General features: G+C 39.7%; 1 protein-coding gene across 1 annotated transcript in view; it reads left to right on the top strand.

Annotated features, from left to right (window-relative positions):
- Positions 1-5,167: 5,167 nt before the first annotated feature.
- Positions 5,168-23,560, top strand: part of TOPAZ1 (testis and ovary specific TOPAZ 1) — a 52,243-nt gene continuing 33,850 nt past the window's right edge. Inside the window, 7 exon segments of the mRNA XM_066245141.1 lie at positions 5,168-5,375; positions 5,378-5,482; positions 5,976-8,415; positions 13,081-13,142; positions 13,844-13,971; positions 19,658-19,722; positions 21,390-21,529. Coding sequence (XP_066101238.1) covers positions 5,168-5,375; positions 5,378-5,482; positions 5,976-8,415; positions 13,081-13,142; positions 13,844-13,971; positions 19,658-19,722; positions 21,390-21,529 — 3,148 coding nt within the window.

Below are 23,560 nucleotides of genomic sequence, written 5' to 3'. Positions count from 1 at the left end.
CCTGTATGACTAAGCCACACAAAGGAAAGCAACTACAGGAGGATTTAGTGTCAGTCAGTACTTTCCTGTAGTCATGGCTCCAGCTGAGTTCAAGGTGAATCATAGGGCAGGTAGCAGCGGTGAATGGGATTCTAGCCAGTCTTGGGGAAATTACTGACACACACAGTGTGAATGTAACTTATCACAGTGATGGTGCAGCAGATCGAAAACTCTCTAGAGTCTACACGAGGAGGTGAACAAATGCTGGGGAGCATGTTTATGCCAAGCATCCTACAGAATCTTACCTCAGTCTCACAAGGTATGAAGGAAGTGATTGATCACCAGAGCTTAGACCAGGGGTCCCCAAACTACAGCCCGCAGGCCACATGCGGCCCCCTGAGGCCATTTATCCGGCCCCCGCCACACTTCCGGAAGGGACACCTCTCTCATTGGTGGTCAGTGAGAGGAGCATAGTTCCCATTGAAGTACTGGTCAGTTTGTTGATTTAAATTTACTTGTTCTTTATTTTAAATGTTATATTTGTTCCCGTTTTGTTTTTTTACTTTAAAATAAGATATGTGTGCAGTGTGCATAGGGATTTGTTCATAGTTATTTTTATAGTCCGGCCCTCCAACGGTCTGAGGGACAGTGAACTGGCCCCCTGTGTAAAAAGTTTGGGGACCCCTGGCTTAGACCAAGGTTCTCAAACCCTCTCCAGAATCCCCTGCAGTGCTGGTTAAAATACTGCTTGCAGGGCCCAACCCACAGCCTCTGACTCAAGAGGTCTAGAGTAGGATCTGAGAATTTGCATTTCTAACAAGTTCCCAGGTGAGGTGGGTATTGTTGGTCAGAAATGTTTCTAGATGTTTCTCACGGGCAAAGATACTATGCATAGGAAAAGGCCAGTAGTTTATGTAGTGCCTTAGGCAGGGCTGCGAGCAAATAGAGTTCTCTTTCCAAATTTTAGGGTCTAAAGCGGGGGTCCCCAAACTATGGCCCACAGGCTGCACGCGGCTCCCTGAGGCCATTTATCCGCCCCGCCGCACTTCCGGAAGGGGCACCTCTTTTATTGGTGGTCAGTGAGAGGAGCACATTGACCATCTCATTAGCCAAAAGCAGGCCCATAGTTCCCATTGAAATACTGGTCAGTTTGTTGATTTAAATTTACTTGTTCTTTATTTTAAATATTGTATTTGTTCCCGTTTTGGTTTTTTACTTTAAAATAAGATATGTGCAGAGTGTATAGGGATTTGTTCATAGTTTTTTTTATAGTCCGACCCTCCAATGGTCTGAGGGACAGTGAACTGGCCCCCTGTGTAAAAAGTTTGGGGACCCCTGGTCTAAAGAGACCATTACATTGCCTGAAGCCACTGATTTCATAAAAGGCAGAGGACTTCAGTTTTAACAAAGACCTAGCTCTCTGAAGTACCTGTATGCTCCACCACCCTCACTGTGAACCCATCAGAAGAAAATTGTGGTTGTGACTGCCTGAAATCAGTTTTCTATCAACCTCCAATGGAATTGCTGATTTTTTAGGTAAATGGTTGTTTGGAAAAGTCAGAGCAGGTAGCAAATACGCTCTACAAAGTGTTTAAATATGACAACGGCTACCTGACCAATGGTGGCACAGTGGATGGAGCATTGACCTGGCACGCTGGGGTCCCAGGTTCGAAACCCTGAGGTCGCCAGCTTGAGCACAGGGTTGCTAGCTTGAGAGTGGGATCATCCACATGATCCCATAGGCACTGGCTTAAAGCCCAAGGTCACTGACCCGAGCAAAGGGTCACTGGCTCAGTGGTAGTCCCCAAGGTCAAGGCACATATGAAAAGCAACCAGTGAACAACTAAAAAGGATTGCAACTATGAGTTGATACTTCTCATCTCTCTCCCTGTCTGCCAATAAGCAAGGGAAAATACAAATTAAAACCATAATTAGATACTCCTACATGCCACCAGAATGTAATTTAAGATATATAGGAACTGTGAAATTGCTAGTGGGCATGTAAATTGGTACAACTGCTTTGAAAAACAGTTTAGAATTATCTGATAAATTTGAAGACACACAGCCTGACCTGTGGTGGCTCAGTGGATAAAGCATTGACTTGGATGCTGAAGTTGCCGGTTCAAAAGCCTGGGCTTGCCTGGTCAAGGCACATAGGAGAAGAATATGTGTTGATGCTTCCTGCTTTCCCCCACACACACTCCTCTCTCTAAAATTAATAAATAAAGTCTAAAAAAAATTGAAGACACACAAAGTAAGGGATGCTAAATGTTTAACAACTGGCTCTTCAGCAAGAAAGCCCTGGTTTGTAGTGTTTGCTGACTTCCATGGTATAAAATTAGGAAGTTATGAGTCTGTTTTAAATATATAATTAATAACAAGTTTACATATTGTTAAATAAGAGCAGTGTTAATTTACTTATAAAATTCCTGAAGATTTAATATTTGGCTCTCAGGGGCCAACATGAGACAGCTCCAGCACATAGACTGTATGGCCACAGCTATAACCCAGAAATTCCATGACACCCTAGAAAAATGTGTTCACATTTTTGTCTGAAATAGTTCAAAATTGGAAATACTCCTATTATCAAATAGTAAATGGATTAAATAACTTTGGTATGTTCATACAAAGAAATTCATTATACAGCAATGAAAACAAACTGGACCTATATGTAGCAATATGGATGAACCTTTAAAGCAATGTTGAGTGAAAAACAGGCACAAAGGAATATAGATCAATGCAACCTGGTTAATATAAGTTTAAAACCAGGCAATGTTAAAAAATAAAAAATAAATACAGCGGTACCTTGAGATACGAATTTAATTTGTTCTGTAACTGAGCTCGTAAGTCAGTCAACTCGTATATCAAACTGCCAATACTGGACCCATGCACCAACTAGCGGCAGCTTCCCGAATCATGACTCATATCTTGGAATTTTGCTCGTATCTCGAACAAAAATACGGACCGAGCCGCAGCTCGTATCTTAAAAAAAATTGTATATTGGTCTGTTCATATCTCAAGGTACCACTGTAAAATAAAACCAGGCAACGTTATAGTATCTAGAGACATACTCCAAGTCATGAAACTGTAAATAAGGCAAGAAAATTCCATAAAATATGAGATGGTGACTACCTTTGGGCAAGGGACACGGTTGTGTTCAGGATACCTGGGGTGTATGAGGTGCTGAAATGTTGCTCCTCAAACTAGTGTGCTTATATAGACCTTAACTAATGCTGAACATGTGTTCTAAATACATTTCTGTATGTGTGTTGCATTTCACAGTTTTAAAAAAGTTAAAATCAATAGAATATTGTCTCTAATATAGATGTAAGAAGTGAACATGCCTGACCTGTGGTGGTGCAGTGGATAAAGCATCGACCTGGAAATGCTGAGGTTGCCGGTTCGAAACCCTGGGCTTGCCTGGTCAAGGCATATATGGGAGTTGATGCTTCCAGCTCCTCCTCTCTGTCTCTGTCTCTCTCTCTCCTCTCTAAAATGAATAAATAAAAATTAAAAAAAAAAAGAAGTGAACATGTGATGTGTCAAAGGTTTTATTTCTTTCATCAGGCAGATTTTATAACCACCAGTTCAAAGGTTAACTCTGAACTATAGAAAAGAAAGGCTCTTACCATGAATAATTTTGGCAGAACTTACTTTCTCTAAAACAAAGAGACTTTTAGCAGAACTTTCTTTTCTAAAAAGACTCCCTATTCCTGGCCTTGAGGCTGGTCTCCCAGGCTGTGGCCTTTGGGCTAGCTTTGCAAGGTTGCAGGTGTTCTGAGAATGTTTCTCCCTGAATTAACCCAATAGAATAGATAAACATTGTAAGTAAGTTTGTTTCACTGCTTTGTTTTACTGCTATGCTTCCTCCCCTCCCCATTCCTCAATCAATATGTAATTTTGCTCTAAAAGCTAGCCCCAAACTGTGTTCGTGGCTGCACCGATTTGAACCACTTAGGTCTCCATGTGGTCACACAGCTGGCATTAAAGACTCTTTAATTTGGCTTCTCGATTGTGTGTCAGGATGTCTGTTTCTTGCTGTTCCCATACAACTCCAAAGAACAGACAGACTGGTAACTCACAGATATTGAAATGAATGTGCAAATGGATGCAACCCTGACTTCTCCCACAGCAGCAGTGGGAAGTCAATAGAACTTCTACAGGACACAATTTGCATGTCATTAGTTCACATTGCTACCACTTACAACGTCCATCGTTGTAAAACAGGTCCCCTAGAATCATAATCACAGTGCAAAAAGGTGACTCCCAGGCATAGTTTTCCACTGAAACCCAACGTTTCCCCTATGATGGCAGCAAGACAAAGCTAAATACTCAGGAGCCCCACCATAAAGATGTAAACACCACACTAAGGAGTTTGGACTTTGTTAGTTTTTCTCTTTGAGCTAAGGAGGTTCTCGAGGGTCAAGCAATATCTCCTTTCTTGGGGGGGGGGGCACGGCCTGGCAGCAGGTGGAAGCGTGCCCAGAAGAGCACAAGGCTGGAGGCATAAATACAAGGAAGGAGGTTGATGCTGTCTGCCAGCCTGAGCACCAGAGCCAAGGTAACGGCCAAGGGACAAGTGGCTGACCACTAACGGAGGACGTGGCATCAGCCAGCTCGCGCGTGGGTGTGGGAGGTGACGTGGAAAGTAGTGTGTCTCACGGTTTCCAGGCTTCTGCCCAGACAGCGCGGAGGATGGTGGTGCATCGGTCAGCACCTGAGGAGCACGCCTGGGAGGAAAGGTGGCCCAAGTTCACACCCGGAGGCTGGGGTGCCTAAGGATGTCTGAGGGCACATACCCGGAGGGCAGCTGGAACAGGCCCCCGGGGACTCCCGCTGGAGTGGGAAGCCACTGGCTAGCAGTGGTCTCTGCGAGCAGCCGGGCACGAGGGGCAGCAGGAGGGAGAAGTGGCCGCATGGTTCTGGAAGGATCACGCCTAGTGGAAGGCGCCACGACGACCCTCGGGAGCCCTCGCCACAGCGAAGCCCGGGAAGGGCCAGCGCCTCTTCCGCACTCACGCACGCACGCAGGTTGTGCCGCGTGCCAGACCGGGCCTGGCGGCCCCACTTCCGCTTCCGGTCGGCCCGGGCTGGTAGGTGACGTGAGCAGGAGAGGGGCGCCGGTGCCAGACCGGGCAGGAGCGCTCTTGGTGCAGCCAGTGGGCTCCTCATCGGGCAGGGCAGGCCGATGCGGCGGCCACCGCGCTCGGCACCGACCCCGTCCTCTGGGCGTGATGGCAGTGCGCGGAGCCTGCGGCAGCGAGGCCGGCGGCCAGAGCCCCGTGAGGCGGCCGTCTGCGGCCCGGAAGCCGCGGGGCGTGAGGAGAGCAGGCAGAGGAGGAGAATGGTGGCCAGGGCGTCTAAGAGAGAAGCGGAAAGTGACCACTCAGGTGAGGCATCGGGGCTGGGAAGGCCCAGCGAGGGGGTAGGGTGGGTGGGGCAGGTAGGCCCTGGGCACCTGTGGGGTCAGCTGGGCTTAGATCGGGGAGGGAGGGAAGACACAGTAGGAAAGCCCTGGGGCCCCTCCCTTTCTAACCCTTGCACCTCAGCCCGCCCCATCTCTGCTCTACAGCTCCTGCTGTTCAGCAATCCATTTTGACTAGTGTGAAATGACCCTCATGCCAGAGATTATTCAGCTGTTTTAGAACTTACACAGGGTTGTAGGTAGTTCCTTCACAGAAATTAGGGAAATTTCAGGGAAATAAAAGTGAATGGCGGCCTGACCTGTGGTGGCGCAGTGGATCAAGCGTCGACCTGGAATGCTGAGGTCGCCGGTTCAAACCCTGGGCTTGCCCGGGCAAGGCACGTATGGGAGTTGATGCTTCCTGCTCCTCCCTCCCTTCTCTCTCTCTCTCTCTCTCTCTCTCTCTTCTCTAAAATGAATAAATAAAAATAATTTTTTAAAAATGAATGGCATCACAGTTTTTTTAAAAGTGGTGTTACTTTTTCCTCCTCAATGTAAATTCTGTTCTTGTCTGTTTTGTCGTTTTGATCAGCCAAAGAAAAAACAAAAATTACCGGAGCCTCAAGCGATGATCCAGAGCCAGGGACTGACCTGGTAAGAAAGGAATCATTAACCAGTTCGGAATCTTTCCAAACAGTGGAGTGCAGTGAGTTTCAAAGTGCAGCTTTCTTGAAGCCTTTGGCTACGGAAGTCATGGTAGACGGTGTTAAAAGAAGAACTAGAATTAAAAAACTTAAAAGTTTAGAAAACCCACCTTTTGAAATAACTGAAAATAAGGCTACACAAAATATAAAAGTTGAATTCCAAGATGAACTGTACAAGAATACTATGAAATATTCTTGTAACAGCTTGTCACTGGGAGTAGAAAATAATTCCACTTTAAAATTACATGATTACAGTTGTTTCTCCCATTCCAAGGATCGTAATGATGAAAATAACCTTACATATAAACAGGATGGTGGATGTATGCATGAGTCAGAAAATCCCTCAGAGTTAAAGAAAGAAAATTTTAGGAGTCTTTCAGATTGGAGTGACACAAATAATATTCCTAAGCTTTCAAGAACTGAAGAAAACTTAATAGGAGTAAATAAATTATTGCTTGAAGAAACTGATTTATACCAAAGTGAAAATAATGGCTTGCTTCCCTGCCTGAAAAGTGAAAAAAATATCTACTCAGAGGCGTGCAGTGTTGAGAGAAAAGCCAGGAAAAGGATGAAAATATCTGGAAAAGGAGATGAAATGGTTATTGAGATGAACTTCTCCAATGTATATAACAAGTCTGAGTCGCTGTCACAAAAAAACCAAATGGGTGGTGAAAGTAAAGCAGAAACTTTGAAAGTTTTGACAAAAGTAAACTATCATACACTCTCTCCCATGGATCATTTAGTAAGTCTTCCAGAAACAGTAGGGAAAAAGACAAGTCCTGGGCATCAGGTAAATACTATGTTTCAGAAAACCCTCGAGCCACTTTTGAAAGAAGAAACAAAGAATGCTTTAGAGCCCTTAAGATGTAAAAGCATAGAGCCTGAAGAATATTTTAAGTCAATAAAAAGCTCAACAGTGAAATCACCTAGTGATTGCCATCTTACTGAAAATAGACCACCAGAAGACTTAATAAGTGAAACTGAAGAATCAAAGTTCAGTTGTCAGAGAACAATACCAATGACAGGAAAAAGAACTTGGCCTTGTTATTCATGTGCTAGAGTATCTCCCCAGTGTTGGAAAAAGGCTTCCTTGCCAAAATCAAATGACTTTCTTACTGGGTCTGAGGAGTGTTTTGGGCAAGATGATTTTCTTAAACATCAAACAAATCAAACTCACTTAATTGACTCCAGATTATCATTACAAAGTTCCACAGTAGAAACAAACAGTAAATCTTCAAGTAAAGAAAAATTGGATTCTAATTTAAATTGTTTGTCTTCTGTCTTGGAAGTAGTCTCTGCTGTAGAACCTACTTTAATGGTTATAAAGAAACGTATAATCAATGATGATGAAAAGATGAAGTCCGAGGAACCAAGCAGAAGTGAGTCAGACATAGTTTCTAATATGACCGAAGATTCTCAGTTAACTAATGGGACTCAAAACTTAATAGGAAGTACAAAAAATGATAGAGGAACTTTAACAAAACTTAATTTGACCATGGCTTCCCAGCATGGCCAAGAAGCAAATAACTCTACAAGCAAAGCTAATCACCAAAAAGCATGTATTGCTAAGCCAACACTTATGGTTCCAGATTTGGTTAAAATATTGAACACAGGACGGCTGCCTAATTTCAAAATTCCTTTACTTAAGAATAAAACAGAAAAAAAGGAAGAAATAAAGGCCAAGTCATCAGAGAGAGAAGCATATAGTCCACTAGAGCTTCTTGACAATTTATCTGGAACAGAGGGAAGACAGAATAGGAGTAAAGAGAACATCTCTACATTAACTTCAGGATCTCAATCTCGTATCATACAAAATTGTGTCACTCCAGTACGAGCTAGTTCTGATTTATACTGCAATCAGAATTCCTATAGTATTTCTTCAAGCTTTTTAAGGCAAGGTAATAATAAACCATCTAACTACACCTCTGAACCAGGCAATCTTATTTCTAATAAGAAAACTGTCTCTCTCATAGTTGAAAATAATACTGTTTTTGGTGATTCTGGGTGTATAGAGAAAAATCCTGCCTTCTGCTCTAATGAACAAGAAACATTCAAACGAGTTTCCTCTGGAAGTAGAAAAGCAACTAAGAACTTTTCAGATATTAAAGTTATTCCAGATATTCTTAAGGCATATGAAGATGATGTCCTCTTAATTGATGTAATTCAAGATGACCCAGACCTCTTTGGAGTCTCCAATGAAGGGGAGCTTTCATTTACTTCAGAGGTCCCCATGATGAGTCTGGAAACCAATGTTGCTGAAGAGCACCAGTCAACAGATTCCAAACCCATGGGACTTCCTGAAAAAAAAGAACCAACCCATAACTTGAGGTATGCATGTTTAGGTATGCCTTTTGGTCACATTATTGTTGGGGGTTTCAAAAGCGCTTTCTGCTCTTATGTGTCACTAATTTACTCAGTGATTATTGAAAGTGCATTGTATTTTAACCCAGTTATTAAATATAATATAGCATATTATTGTTGAGACATAGAAAGGTCATTATGCTGAGACTTACAGTCAAAACAATCATATTCATATATATACCGGTATATGTTGGAAATTACAATGGAGTAGATTGTCCAAAATTAAAATGATGGTTTAGTAATTGGCTTTTTAAATTACTGAGATTGCTTCTTTTTTTTTTTCTGAGATTGCTTCTTTCAAAGTCAATTAAATTTATTTTCATATGTTCTTAGATTATTGTCAATATGCATATATACTTGTATTTTGGTCAAGTTACTTATTAAGATTAGTGCTGTATGTTTTATCCCATTTTTTATTAACTTTTTTGTTAGGTAAATTCATTTTTTTTTTTTTTTTTTCATTTTTCTGAAGCTGGAAACAGGGAGAGACAGACAGACTCCCGCATGTGCCCGACCGGGATCCACCCGGCACGCCCACCATGGGGCGACGCTCTGCCCACCAGGGGGCGATGCTCTGCCCCTCCGGGGCATCGCCATGTTGCGACCAGAGCTACTCTAGCGCCTGAGGCAGCGGCCACAAAGCCATCCCCAGCGCCTGGGCCATCTTTGCTCCAATGGAGCCTTGGCTGCAGGAGGGGAAGAGAGAGACAGAGAGGAAAGCGCAGCGGAGGGGTGGAGAAGCAAATGGGCGCTTCTCCTGTGTGCCCTGGCCGGGAATCGAACCCGGGTCCTCCGCATGCTAGGCCGACGCTCTACCGCTGAGCCAACCGGCCAGGGCAGGTAAATTCATTTTTGAGGGAACAGAGAAATCTTGGAAAAGTTTATTTGAAGTAATTAGGACTTGAAAGTAAAACTGGAAGTTAACTAGTTTTCAGAAGAAAAGAGTATAAAATTTTTTGTGGCTTAAGGTCATGATTTTAAGTGATGATTTAGCCCCCTATGAGGACAAGTTTGCCTGGTACAGCTTTAAATAGAGCCAAGTAGTAACTTCATGATCTAGAACTTGAGCTATTTTGGTTGGCTCAAATATTCTTTAATAGTATGTCATATTTTACTAAACTTTTATAATTTTTCAAGATCTAATTTATATTAGTATGAAATGTTACAATACTTGAATATTGTGACATTCTGTGAACAAACTCAAAAGGAAACATGAAAGTACTTTTCACTAAGATTCAGTGGTACATGACAAATTTCTCTGGTATTTATAAATTTTAGGTGCTCTTGTAAACCATATTCTTCTCAATGTTCTTAATAATTACAAGAACTTGTAATTTATCACCTTATAGAGTACTTTCTATGTGTTAAATAGAAGACTAAGAACTTTATTATTTATTTTTAACTATTTAATATATTTCTCACATTTATAAATTATCAGCAGTATTAAAACATGAACTTAAGACTTTGAAATTAAAGCAGTATACTTGCAATATCAATTTATGGGTTTTACTTTGTTTTTTCAGGAATAACTTTCACTTTGTCTGAAGCTAATACCTATTATGAATGTAATTTTCAGGATAATTAGAACTACAGAAACATCCCTCAGTTCTCTGTTGAGTCACTTAATCCTATTCATGCTATTATTTCACGATTTTCCTTCCTTTCAATTTTCACTGCTAGTATCTTACTCATCTTTCCCTTAGATTATTGTAATGAGCTCCTGGTTAATCTTCCTGAACTACCTTAGTTTGTCCTCTCCATGGTGTTGCTATGAAACAGAAATTGATTTGTCAGTGACTGCTTACAATGCTTCAGTGGCTTTCAGCCACTTGAGGATAGAGTCTAAATTATTTGGCATGGATGACTCTTTAAGACTCCTTAGATCTGCCTTGATTTCCCTTTTGACAACTATGTTGTTGGGGGTGTTTGGAAAGTGGGATGAAGGCTAAAAAAAAGATAAGCACAGCAGGAAGCTCACACTCACACTCACTGTTTCCACAATACAGTATGTCTAATATTTGAATTCTTTTGCATGTTTCTTTATGTGGAAGTCCCTTTGTTTTCATTCAGTTATCATTAAAATCACATCTGAGATGTTTTTCTAGGGATTTGTTCCAATAGTTCTCTTGGCATATATCTCAGTATATTATGTCTGCTTGTACGTAAGCCTCCTCCTATACAGGGAGTTCCTAGACAGGAGAGAGGCATCCTCGTTTGGGTCTCCCTCATGTCTGAGCAGGAGGATGTTAAGTGCTGAGTATATGGCAAACAACTAGACATACATAGGCCTTGTTCTCACAGTGCTTTTAGTCTACCAAGGAACACATAATTAAGCAAGTACAATAAAATACGATAAAAATTCACGATACTAAAGGTGTCCTGATCAAAGTATATTTAAGATGAACATTAAAGAATGAGTAGGAATTCACCAATAGGTGAAGAAAAGCGAGTAGAATTTTGTCATAGAAGGCCCATAGTAAAAAGCATGTCATACCTGAAAAACAGAAATAATATCCCGTGGCTTAGTATTTAAATGGCAAGAAATGAAGCTACAGAAATCTCAATCATAAAGGGCTTTACAAATAGGATGACCATAGAATTTATCTATTGAGTTACAAAATTATTGAGATGGAAATGGGGAGATATTAATAATTAATATCCCAGGATAACAGGCATGAACAGACCATCCTAGATTAACTAGAATTCATTGTAACTTTGAACTTTATCCTATGAGCATATAGGGATTCACTGAAGGACTTTTAAGTAGCGAGAGTTTAGATTTATATTTTAAAAAATCATAGTGCTCTAAGCCCTGGCAGGATAACTTGATTGGTTGGAGTGTTGTCCTGACATGCAGAGGTTTCTGGTTCAATCCCTGGTCAGGGCACATACAGGAATAGCTCAATGTTCCTGTTTCTCTGTTTCTCCTTCCCTGCCTCTCTTTAAATAAATAAATAAATAAATAGGCAGAAAGCTATTGTATTTAGATCAAAAGGACATGGTGCCTGACCAGGTGGTGGCACAGTGGATAGAATGTCGGGCTGGGACGCTGAGGACCCAGGTTCGAAACCTCAAGGTCGTCAGCTTGAGTGCGGGCTCATCTGGTTTGAGCAAAGGGTCACGCAGTCTACTGTAGCCCCCCCTTCCCCCCTCCCCCGTCAAGGCACATGTGAGAAAGCAATCAATGGACAACTAAGGAGCCGCAAGGAAGAATTGACACTTCTCATCTCTCTTCCTTCCTATCTGTCCCTATCTTCCCTCTCTCTGCCTCTCTCTGTCTCTGTCACACACACACACACACACACAGGACATGGTGATTTCAAACAGAAGTAGGAGTGGATTTGAAAGAGCTTTAGGAATTATATACTGCTCACAAAAATTAGGGGATATTTTATAGCTTCATACTCATTTTGAAACATCCCCTAATTTTTGTGAGCAGTGTAGACTGATTAATTACATGAGGATGAGACCAGAGAGATAGCTGTTAGGAATGATAACCGGATTTCTCTCATTTCAGAGAGGGGCATTACAATTCTCTGATTGTAAAGGGACAGGATTGGGGAGGGAGTACTGGTCATGAGGTCAAATTAAGACATGTTGAGTTGGCGAGACCTTTAAAAGAATGAAGTGGAACTATTCGAGTAGACAGATATGAGTCTGAAGACGTATGAATTGGGAAGGAAGATTTGCATGTGTACATGTCTTCTGTTTTTATTATTTTCCCATTCCTTAAATTGTATACTTTCTATTGCTTTTAGGGTTCATGGTTTCTAAAGACTTCAAAGAATGGTGTATATAAAATGTTTAGTTTTCTTTTTTCTTGGCTATTAAGTAATCCTGAACCAATGAGCAGTTGAAGAACTAGAGGATAGGTATAATAAAAACCCATTTATTAAATGAATAAGTTGTTGGGATCATGGGTGTTTATTATATTTTATTCTATATACTTTAATATATTTATGTCTAAATTTTAAAAAATGGAATAGTGTTTGGCCATTTGTTTTTGAGTGGCTCCTATAGATGTGGTTTTCATTTTTTGAGCCTATGCTGTCGGCTTTAAGAACATTTTATCTCATTTAAATCCTCACAGAAACCTTGTGAGTAGATGGTATTCTCATTTTACGGATATGATTAGACTCAAAGAAGTTAAATAATTTTACTACAGTTAATACAGAAAGTAGCAGAACAATATTTAAACCCAGGTTGATCTAACTCTTATCTCCATAGCTTTAACCATTGGACCATATGTTGTCTTCAAAGACAACAGGGGCAGACCTCAGACTGCTCTCAATCTTCCTTTTACATTGGCAATAAGGCATCCATACGCATACTTGAGAGTAGAAGTTAAACATTCTCTTGTATTGGTGTAATACTTGAAACAATTTTAAATGCTTGTTACATGTCATCAGAATGGCAGCACTCTCTAACAATTGAAGCATGTGGAATTCAAGAACAAATGAGGAATCTACTTGGGTGTGCTGGGTTCTGAGTCCCAGTATAGATCTCTGTCCTTGGAGGATCTAAGCCAATGTTCACCAGCTGCTAAAAACTACTATTGTATAATGTTAACAGCAGTAGATAGTTCTGCGTAGACTGTGTTATTATGTTTAAGCTCTGTTTGCTTTATAATAGAAAAGTTCCTGTACTGGATCCTGGATTGATGAAGTCAGAAATCTGTGCTTCCTTGCCAGCAGGTAAAATTTGACATTTTCAGAATATGCAGTATTGAAGTATCTTTTCATATCTCCATTCAGGCCTAGTCAAAATAAATCCATTAAAATGGGAAGGGGAGCTTTTTATTTTAGAGTCTGTTAACCATACATTTTATAGTTTGTCAGTTTTTCTCAGTTTTAATTGCCTGGTTGCCAGATAAGATTTTGAGAAATTTTTTATTTGATTATTTAATAAATAACTTTGTTAGGCTTTATCTACAAAAGATAATCAAGCTTAGGAATTTTTGTAGTCTCATTTTGAAGTTAAAATATATATTTAGACTTTATCACATTTTAAATCTGAGTTCTTTTAAATTTTTTTATATTTAACATCTAGTTATAAGTTTAAATACCTAGATCTTTACAGGAAATAATAATTTGAAAGTTAATTTTACTTCAACTTTCAAGTTTCAAAAATATATTGAAAATAGCTGGACATGATCAATAAAGATTCTTAAATTTTCTTGATATGTCTCCATTTTGTTTCACTGCCACTTCTTTTTATACCATATAATGGGAAGTATTTGATAACGAGGGAAGAATAATTGTATTATTTGCTGAAAAATCTACTCTGTATTTGTCTCATTGGACTTTAAAAGACTAACTATTTTAGAATAATCTTTGAATGACTTGGGTTATTTTGTCATTTGTAGTTTCTACAGTTGAATATTATTTCTTTTCAGCAAGTGAGATAAAATATGGTTCTAAAGATGAAAACATTTCCTTAGGAGAAGTTACTAATGAGACCTCTCCAAATGAAAAACTGGGAGACTTCAGTGAACACATAAAAAGTTCAGACTTGGATGAAAAGGTACTAGGGAATCTTTTGCATTTTCTTATATTTTGGTCAAAATAGAGGTAATACAGAAATTCGTCTTAGCAGTGTAATCAGATGACAAGTGTAACTCCTTTAAATGACTAATAGAATCATATTTTTCTGGCCATGGAATATTTGCTTAATGTTTTGCATAAGCACAGTAACAGGATTTAAGGAATTTGAAAGGATAAGTAGTTTGACTTATAAAGACATAGGCCTGGCCCTGGCCGGTTGGCTCAGTGGTAGAGCGTCGGCCTGGCGTGCGGAGGACCCGGGTTCGATTCCCGGCCAGGGCACACAGGAGAAGCTCCCATTTGCTTCTCCACCCCTCCGCCGCACCTTCCTCTCTGTCTCTCTCTTCCCCTCCCGCAGCCAAGGCTCCATTGGAGCAAAGATGGCCCGGGCGCTGGGGATGGCTCCTTGGCCTCTGCCCCAGGCGCTAGAGTGGCTCTGGTCGCAGTAGAGCGACGCCCCGGAGGGGCAGAGCATCGCCCCCTGGTGGGCAGAGCCTCGCCCCTGGTGGGCGTGCCAGGTGGATCCCGGTCGGGCACATGCAGGAGTCTGTCTGACTGTCTCTTTCCATTTCCAGCTTCAGAAAAATACAAAAAAAAAAAAAAAAAGACATAGGCCTGACCTACCACTTTTCTGCTTTTATATATGGTTTTATGTGAATTTTTAGAAATGCTTTTTTTTATCAATTTTATATTTCCATATGTATGTGTGTATATATGTACATATGAATACACATACATATATACAAACACTTTATATGCACACATGCATACATAATGTCTTTTCCAGAGACTTTGTTTTTTCTTTCTTCTGTGTATCAGTTATAGTCAGAATTTATATGTAACAATTTTTAGGTTTATCAGTAATTGTTCAAAGATTCTAGTTGGTAGTAATTGTTCAAAGATTCTAGTTTTGAGACCCACATAGTTAAAATGCTAGAGTACTTTATATTTTTAACTTTTCATTTTGAAATAATTGTAGATTCACAAGAAGTTGCAAAACATTTCCGGCACCACAAGAATCCCTCATTGTGGCCCTTTTATTGTGATGCCGACTTCCCTCCCTCCTCCCTCGAATCCCTTCTTAACCCTTGACAACCACTAATCTGTTCTCCAGTTCTGAAATTTTGGTTTTTCAAGAATGTTATATAAATGGAATCATACAGTATGGAAACTCTTCAGATTGTTGTTGTTGTTTTTCACCCAAAATAATCCTCTGGATATTCTTCAAGTTTGTTGCATGTAAGAATAGTTCATTTTTATTTCTTTTTTTTTTTTTTTTTTTTTTAGTTTTTTTTTTTAGAAAGTTTTTTTTTTTTTCATTTTTCTGAAGCTGGAAACAAGGAGAGACAGTCAGACAGACTCCCGCATGCGCCCGACCGGGATCCACCCGGCACGCCCACCAGGGGCGACGCTCTGCCCACCAGGGGGCGATGCTCTGCCCATCCTGGGCGTCGCCATGTTGCGACCAGAGCCACTCTAGCGCCTGAGGCAGAGGCCACAGAGCCATCCCCAGCACCGGGGCCATCTTTGCTCCAATGGAGCCTTGGCTGCGGGAGGGGAAGAGAGAGACAGAGAGGAAAGCGCGGCGGAGGGGTGGAGAAGCAAATGCGCGCTTCTCCTGTGTGCCCTGGCCGGGAATCAAACCCGGGTCCTCCGCACGCTAGGCCGACGCTCTACCGCTGAGCCAACCCATTTTTATTTCTTAATATCACTCCATGGTATGGCTTACTACAGCTTATTTAGCTATACATTCTTTGAAGGATATCTGGGTTGTTTCCAGTTTTGGGCTATTACAAGTAAAACTGCTATAAACATTTGTGTGTGGATTTTTGCATGAACCTGATTTTTAATTTCTCTGAGATAAATGCCCAGGTCTGCAGTTGTTGGCTGAATGGTAATTGCATGCTTAGGTTTTAACTTGGGTGAACTCACCCTCCAGAGTACTCCCCTGTGGTAGCAGACAGTAGAAATCTTTGCTCAGTTCTTTTAGTCTTAGCTGGATTGTGTGGCATCTCCCTTACGTAATTATCGTTCAGGGGTTAGCTAGAAACTTGGACTAAGTTTGTAAGCAGATTTTAGAGGTTTCTATCTTAGGCTCTCTCCTTTCTGGGATTCTCAGCTTCACTTCCCAGTTTCTGACTTTGCCCTAAACTCTGTCTTCTGGTTTTTTATGGCAGTGGGAAATTTTTGGCCTTCCCAAAGTGGTTCCAGCTAGGGTCTGCCTTCCGGAATAAAGCCATAAACTCAGGACAGGTACCCACTGCCATTCCCTCTTTCCAAGGGAGACTTCCCTCTAGATTCTGCCTGCTTTTCATATCTTTTCAGTGTTTTCAGGCAGAGATTTTCTATGTTTTATCCAGGGTTTATAGTTGTCAGCAGCGGTGGTATTCATATAGTTTGTAACAACCAGTTTGCTGCCCTAATGACTGTTTTAAGTATAAAAAAACCCGATATACCGAAAGATAGTTTATTATTTCATGCATTTTAAAAAACAATAAAAGAGGTACACAAAACTAGATCATAAAAAGGTTTTAAAATATCAATGAAAAAATATTAAATCATACCCAACAAAAAAACAATAAAACTTATTTAAGGTATTTCTAGTGACAGCTTGTCACCCCCTAGTTGTTTGGCACTTTTTCTCTTTATATTATGTATTTTTACTGAAGTAACAAATGCAAGGGAGTTAAAATGTAGTATTTCATCAAAAGTATAATGAGTTTTACGAAATTAATAAATATTACAACCATGATCCCATCAAATTTTTTTCCCCTGTGGACAGAATGAACATGACTACAGGCACTTAGAATACACTGTTACACAGATGAACATTAAAAAAGAGTAAGGAATGCAAATTGGTGATTTCTGCATTGGGCTGTTGCCCAGGCACCCACCTTAAGAGCCCTGATTACAAGTGCCATTTTAACAACCATTTCACTGAACTCAAAAAAATTAGGTATTGGTTCTGCTGAGCCGGTGCAAATCGGCTGAATCCCACCACTGGTTGTTACCTTTGGAAGGATTAGGCCAATAAGAGATACTCTGCCATTTCTCAAAGTTGACCTGTTGTATTCTTTTTTAATTTTATACAAGGAGTAGCATACCATTTTTTATCTTTTTGAAACATAATATATAATAAAGATAGTTTCTTTTCAATGTATGTAATGAGGCCTTATTTTTATAATGTAAAATTATCCACTGTATGGATATACTCTTTCCAACAAGTGTCCATCATGATGGACACTAGTTCCCATTTTCTGCTATTTAAATATTACTGCAATATACATTCTGAGCAAGAGATGTTTTGCACATGTGAAACATTTTTTAATTAATTCTTAGAAGCAGGATTGTCAGATTGGCCTACATAGAGATTGCTTTGAATGAGAAGCTTGAACATTGAATGAGAATGCTAGTTTTTCTCCCCCCACAGTCACCAATTCAGTGTTTTTTTTCTTTTGTCTGTATTTCTGTTCTTACAAATTATTTTTAGTTTTAATTTGCTTTTCTCTAGGAGTCTTGAAGTATCTTTTAGTATGTTTAAAAGCCATTTATAATTTTTTCTGTAAACTTCCTTTGTATGTCCTTTGCCCAGAAGAAAAATTCTAGGATTGTGAACTTCTCTTATTGGTAGAAACTTTTCCTATATTAAACATATTTTTGTCTGTCTTATACAGCAATACTTTTTTGTTTTTTATTTGTGTTTGGACTTAGTTTAGGAGCTTTTTACTTTGAAGGACCTGTTCATTTTTATTTAGTCAAATCTATCACTATTCTTCTATGATATTTGAGTTATGAGTAACCTTTCCCATTTTAAGATGAAAAATAATTCTCCCATATTTTCTAGTGGTTTGTGTGTGTGTTATTTATTATGTTTAAATAAATTTCTCAAGAAAGGTGGAAAAACATTTTAGTAAAAAATAATAAAAATTAAAAGACTTTAGAAAGATATAGGTAAGATATTAAGTGGATATCTCTTACTGCTCAAATATTGGGTGATTTGGGGAGTTATTTTCTTGGTGCTTGTTATTTCAAAAGTTTAATATTTCAGTATGTATAACTTTCTTATAGTAATTTGAAAATCATAATTCCCCAAACACTAATTATGAAATGATTTAAATATACCTATATTTTAAATACATATAATTTTTTTTATTTTTATGTGCTTTTATTATATATACTATTTTCATGTGGCTCAAAAATTACCTAGGAAAAGTTTTTTTAAATTATACAAATAGCCTGACCAGGCGGTGGTGCAGTGGATAGAGCGTTGGACTGGGATGCTGCGGAGGACCCAGGTTCCAGACCCCGAGGTCGCCAGTTTGAGCACGGGCTCATCTGGCTTGAGCAAAAAGCTCAACAGCTTGGACCCAAGGTCGCTGGCTTGAGCAAGGGGTTACTCGGTCTGCTGAAGGCCTGTAGTCAAGGCACATATGAGAAAGCAATCAATGAACAACTAAGGTGTCGCAACTAAAAACTGATGATTGATGCTTCTCATCTCTCTCCGTTCCTGCCTGTCTCTATCTGTCCCTCTCTCTGACTCTCTGTCCCTGTTAAAAAAAAAATTATACAAATAATTAAGGGAACATACAGATAAATTTTAGCACATATAGGGGCTTGAGGCTATTTCATACAATCGTTCACTCTATTGTCTGCCACAGAGGAGGTAGTTAAATCTTAATAAAATACAAATTTAAAACAAACAAAAAATAATTTACTGAAGCCTCTCTTACTGGCTCAAGTACTATTTCCAACCTAGCTTTTTGCCCAGTCATCCACTCATTTATACATATACAGTCTTACACTTTCCAACAAGTATTTATTATTAGTTAGACCATGATTCAGGATCATATGGTGGGGTGTACCCAGGTCCCCCTTCAACTCCCTGGGAGAAAGATGGAGGACAGAGGACAGGTAGGATGCAGCCAGCTCAGCTCTTCCCAGGAAACATACCTTCTACCCCGTAGTCATCTGGCCAACACCCCTAACACCCCGGATATGGGGCAAAGGGACTTGTATACATGCAGGTACTGTTTGCACATGGACATCACCAGCTTTACCAGTCATTGCCCTTTCAAAGTGCTGGTAGTTCTGCCAACAGTTCCTGGTTTGGTTCTGGCTGCGGAAGCAGCTGTCAAAAGGGGCCATCTGGTAGTCCTTGATTGTGGTCTTGATGTTTTCCACCTTGTTTCTGACTTCTAAAAATGCCCCTGAAGCTGCTCGCAGTTCAATACGACCCTCAGCAAAAACCACCTCTGTCTGACTGGAAGCAGAATTAAGGCCTAAATACTTATAAACATTTCTAATGAAAAATAAATTTATATTCATAAGGGCCACCTAAAAGTAAGAATTACTCAAACTTTTTCTTAGAAAAGAAGCATGACTTTAATTATTCATAATAATTTAAAGTGTTGGTTTGTATAATTAAGTAATTAAAGATGATATCAAAGCTGAGAAAATAGGTTTATATGAGTTTTTCTCAAGCAACAGTGGAAATTCTTAAGTCAATATTCAGTATTTTAAATAATGTAGAGTAGAATTGTTTTCCAGGTTGGCTGTAAGCCAGTTGTTTAATTAACATCTAATATATTCTAATAAATCTGGTAAGCCTATAGCTTCATATGGAATACAGATATTTCACTTGTATTTTTTTAACCGTATCTTCACAGTGTAAATTTTCAGACAAAGTGACTGTTAAAGAAGAAAAAGAAAATATGCATGCAATTTGCAAAAGGTCTGTAATATAATTTTTAATTTTAGAATAGTTATTTATATAATTTGTATCTTGAGTGTATTTTTTTATTCTCTGCTGTATTTGCTTGGACTGCTGCCATCAACCATACATGGGCATTATTAACTAATGTGTCAGTTACACCTAGAGACCAGGGATCTCTAGTTACCTTCAACTGGTCACTAAGCTTTTTGAGCCTTTAAAATATTTTTTTGAGAAAAGCATAGGTAATAATAATAAAATAAAAAAATAAAGAATGTGTAAGTGATTTTTATGAAGGTAAGAGTGGCTGAAATCAGATGAACATTGCAGTTTGCAGGTATTTTGCATGACTGCAACGATTAGTACTGAGAGTTACAGTACACTAACCAGAACATACTCAAATACCAAAGTGAGAGTTGTAGGCACTTTGGAGATCATCTGATCCATCCTCCACCCCCATTTTGTTGTTGAAGCAGAGCACACTCAGAGCAGGTGATGAATATGTTCGAGTCCTTTATGTTAATCCAGTAGTTTTCAAACTGTGATCTTTGGAACAGCAGCATCATATGGAAACTTGTTGGAAATGCAAATTATTGGGTCCCACCCTGACCTACTGAATCTCAAACTCTGGAAATGGGGCCCATGCATCTGTGTTTCAACAAGGCCACCAGCTGACCTGGGTAGATGCTGAAGTTTGGGAGCCATTGTACTAAGGAAAGCCTAGGCAAGAATTAGTCACAGAACAGTATGATTCATGACCATTTGGAAATCTTCAAGAAAAAGTGACGTGTATATGTTTTTTAAAACTAAGCTCCATCAATGCTAAGTTTCAACTGTTTTGAAGTGTGGGCCCCTCTTCTTACTTACTATTTTTATTCTTTTTTGGCCTGGCAACCCTGGCTGAAAAAGCTTATTAGATTAGTTTTTAAGGTAAAATACTACAGTATCTGCATGATCATCTAAAAAATCCATTCATTTATATCTGTCAGCTCTGATTGCTTCCCACCATCCCTCTTCCTTAAGTAATTTATTTTTTTAGATAAGTGGCCTCCAGATTTTTTCTAAAATTGGTTATATAGAATTTCAGATATTAGATATAATCGAAGCTGTTTAAATCAGCAACCCAGAACAATACATTTTTTTACCTTATTTTCAAAGGAAGCTCTCAAGAACGTGTATAAATTTATTATATCTATATATCCTTGTTCTGAGGCATAATTTATAATTTACTTATTTTGTTGCACTATCAATAGAGTAATTGAATGACCTTTCTGGATTGGAATGCTAGGCCAGTTCGTCCTCAAACCTTGTGTCTGGAGTTATCAAAAATATTTTGCTCCCGTTTTAATCCCACCACCTCATTCTACTCTGACCCCAGTCATTTAATAAGCTTTGGTTTGCTAGTTAAGGAGGCAGAAGAACCAGTTAAAAATAATAAATAATAAATTGTATAGAGGTCGTTTTATTGAATATGACAATTGAAGTCATGTCAACACAACAAATTAAAAATAAAATTTTTTTATTAAAACAAAACAATACTGAATAATCATAGTATGAGAATAGTATACAGCATAGTATGTAGCATATATATATAGCATTATGTTGTGTTTCTACTCAATTTGATTCTCATTACTTTAATATTTTAGGGATAAATTTAAATGCTGATTTTGGTTTTTCTGCTCACACAGCCAAGATTTTAAAAATGCAAAGATTATGATTGGCGAATGTCAGTTAGCAGCACCAGGCCCAAAACCTCTGTGCTTAGCACTACCACCTTTGAATCCAGGTGCTTGTCAAGAAGACACATTACTGAAGCCGTGGATGAAAGGTAGATGTACTATTTGTTTAATAAAGTTTGGTTGGCTTTTAATAATATAGAAACTATATGTATATGGGAGATTTTTCTACAAAAAAAAAGCAAAAATAAGCATAGAATCTATTCAAATTAAAAAGTTTATGTACCTTTATTTAGTACTTTTGATGGAATATTTTCTGAAATATCTGTGTTTATATAATAATGGTAATATAAATAAACTGTAGGTTATACCAAAATTTCATATTTTAGGTATTTGGAATGTATTTTAGAATTTGTTTCAGTTTTTTGGGTCATTTATAATGCTTTGATAAAAATAAGCTAGATTGAGGAGTGAATTTAGAAACAACAAAATCTCTTTGTGTAACTGACACCTAGCTTTCCTGTACCTTCCCACTACTGACTTCATGCCAGCTGGTGTTATGTCCTGTAGCAGCAAGCCCATGGTGGTCACGTGTGTTATCTTAAAAAGCCTTGCAGGTTTCATAATGAAATCTATGCAGCAACATCTTCAGTTTGTTCCAGATTTTATCTGGATGTTGCCAAAGTAAAAAATGAAATTATTTAAAATAAAAAACATTTTATTTTTAGGAAAAAAAATTTAATGTCCTAATTCTCATTTTAAAAAACCAACATTAAGGGATATGATGCCTGGTGTATTCGTCAGCTCAGGCCGCAGTAACAAAATACCACAGGTTGGGTGGCTTAAACAATGGAAATTTATTTCACATGATTCCAGAGGCTAGAAGTCCAAGATCCAGGTTCTAGCAGGGTTCAGTTTCTGGCTTTTTTCCTGGTTTACAGGTGGCTGCCTTCTTGCTAAGTCCTCACATGACCGTTCTCTTGGTACAAGTGCATAGAAAGAGCAGTCTCTCTGGTGTTTCTTCTTATAAGGACACTAATTCTAGCATATCAGGGCCTCACTCTTTGACCTTAATACTTCTATGAAAAGCCCTATCTCCAAATAAAATCACATTGGCATTAGGGTTTTAATATATGAATTTGAGGAGGGCACAGTTCAGTCCAAAGCACCTGGGATTGTCAGTAGTTTTCTTCCCTTAGGAAAATTTACTACAGGCCCTGGCCAGTTGGCTTAATGGTAGAGCATCGCCTGGCATGTGGATGTCCCAGATTTGATTCCCAATCAGGGCACACAGGAGAAGCAACCACCTGCTTCTCCACCTCTCCCCTTTCTCTCTTTCTCTTCCCCTCCCACAGCCATGGTTCAGTTAGTTCAAACGCATCAGCCCAGCCCTGAGGATTGGCTCCGTGGAGCCTCCACCTCAAGTTGCTAAAAATAGTTTCTTTGCGAGCATGGCCCCAGATGGGCAGAGTATCAGCCCCAGACTGGGGGTCGGCGGGTGGATCCCTGTCCGAGTACATGCGGCAGTCTCTCTCTCTGTATTTCCCCTCCTCTCACTTGGAAAAAGGAAAAAGAAAAGGAAAAAAAAACAGAAAAGTTTACTGTGTATACTTGTTCGTTTAACTTAGAGACAATCATTTGAATGTAGTGCTTAATGCTACTGTGTAAGGCTTTTAAGAAAGTAGCGTAGGCCCTGGCCGGTTGGCTCAGCGGTAGAGCATCGGCCTAGCGTGCGGAGGACCCGGGTTCGATTCCCGGCCAGGGCACACAGGAGAGAAGCGCCCATTTGCTTCTCCACCCCTCCGCCGCACTTTCCTCTCTGTCTCTCTCTTTCCCTCCCGCAGCCGAGGCTCCATTGGAGCAAAGATGGCCCGGGCGCTGGGGATGGCTCCTTGGCCTCTGCCCCAGGCGCTAGAGTGGCTCTGGTCGCAATAAGGCGACGCCCAGGATGGGCAGAGCATCGCCCCCTGGTGGGCAGAGCGTCGCCCACGTACCGGGTGGATCCCGGTCGGGCGCATGCGGGAGTCTGTCTGACTGTCTCTCCCTGTTTCCAGCTTCAGAAAAATTAAAAAAAAAAAAAAAAAAAAGAAAGTAGCGTTGCCCTGATCGATTGGCTAAGCGATAGAGTGTTGGCCAGGCGTGTGGAAGTCCCAGATTCAATTCCCGGCCAGGGACACAGGAGA

Source organism: Saccopteryx bilineata, chromosome 10 (assembly GCF_036850765.1).
Source record: "Saccopteryx bilineata isolate mSacBil1 chromosome 10, mSacBil1_pri_phased_curated, whole genome shotgun sequence".
NCBI classification, from domain to species: Eukaryota; Metazoa; Chordata; class Mammalia; order Chiroptera; family Emballonuridae; genus Saccopteryx; species Saccopteryx bilineata.
The sequence above is the reverse complement of the archived record's forward strand: the minus strand, read 5'-3'. Positions and strand labels throughout refer to the sequence as shown.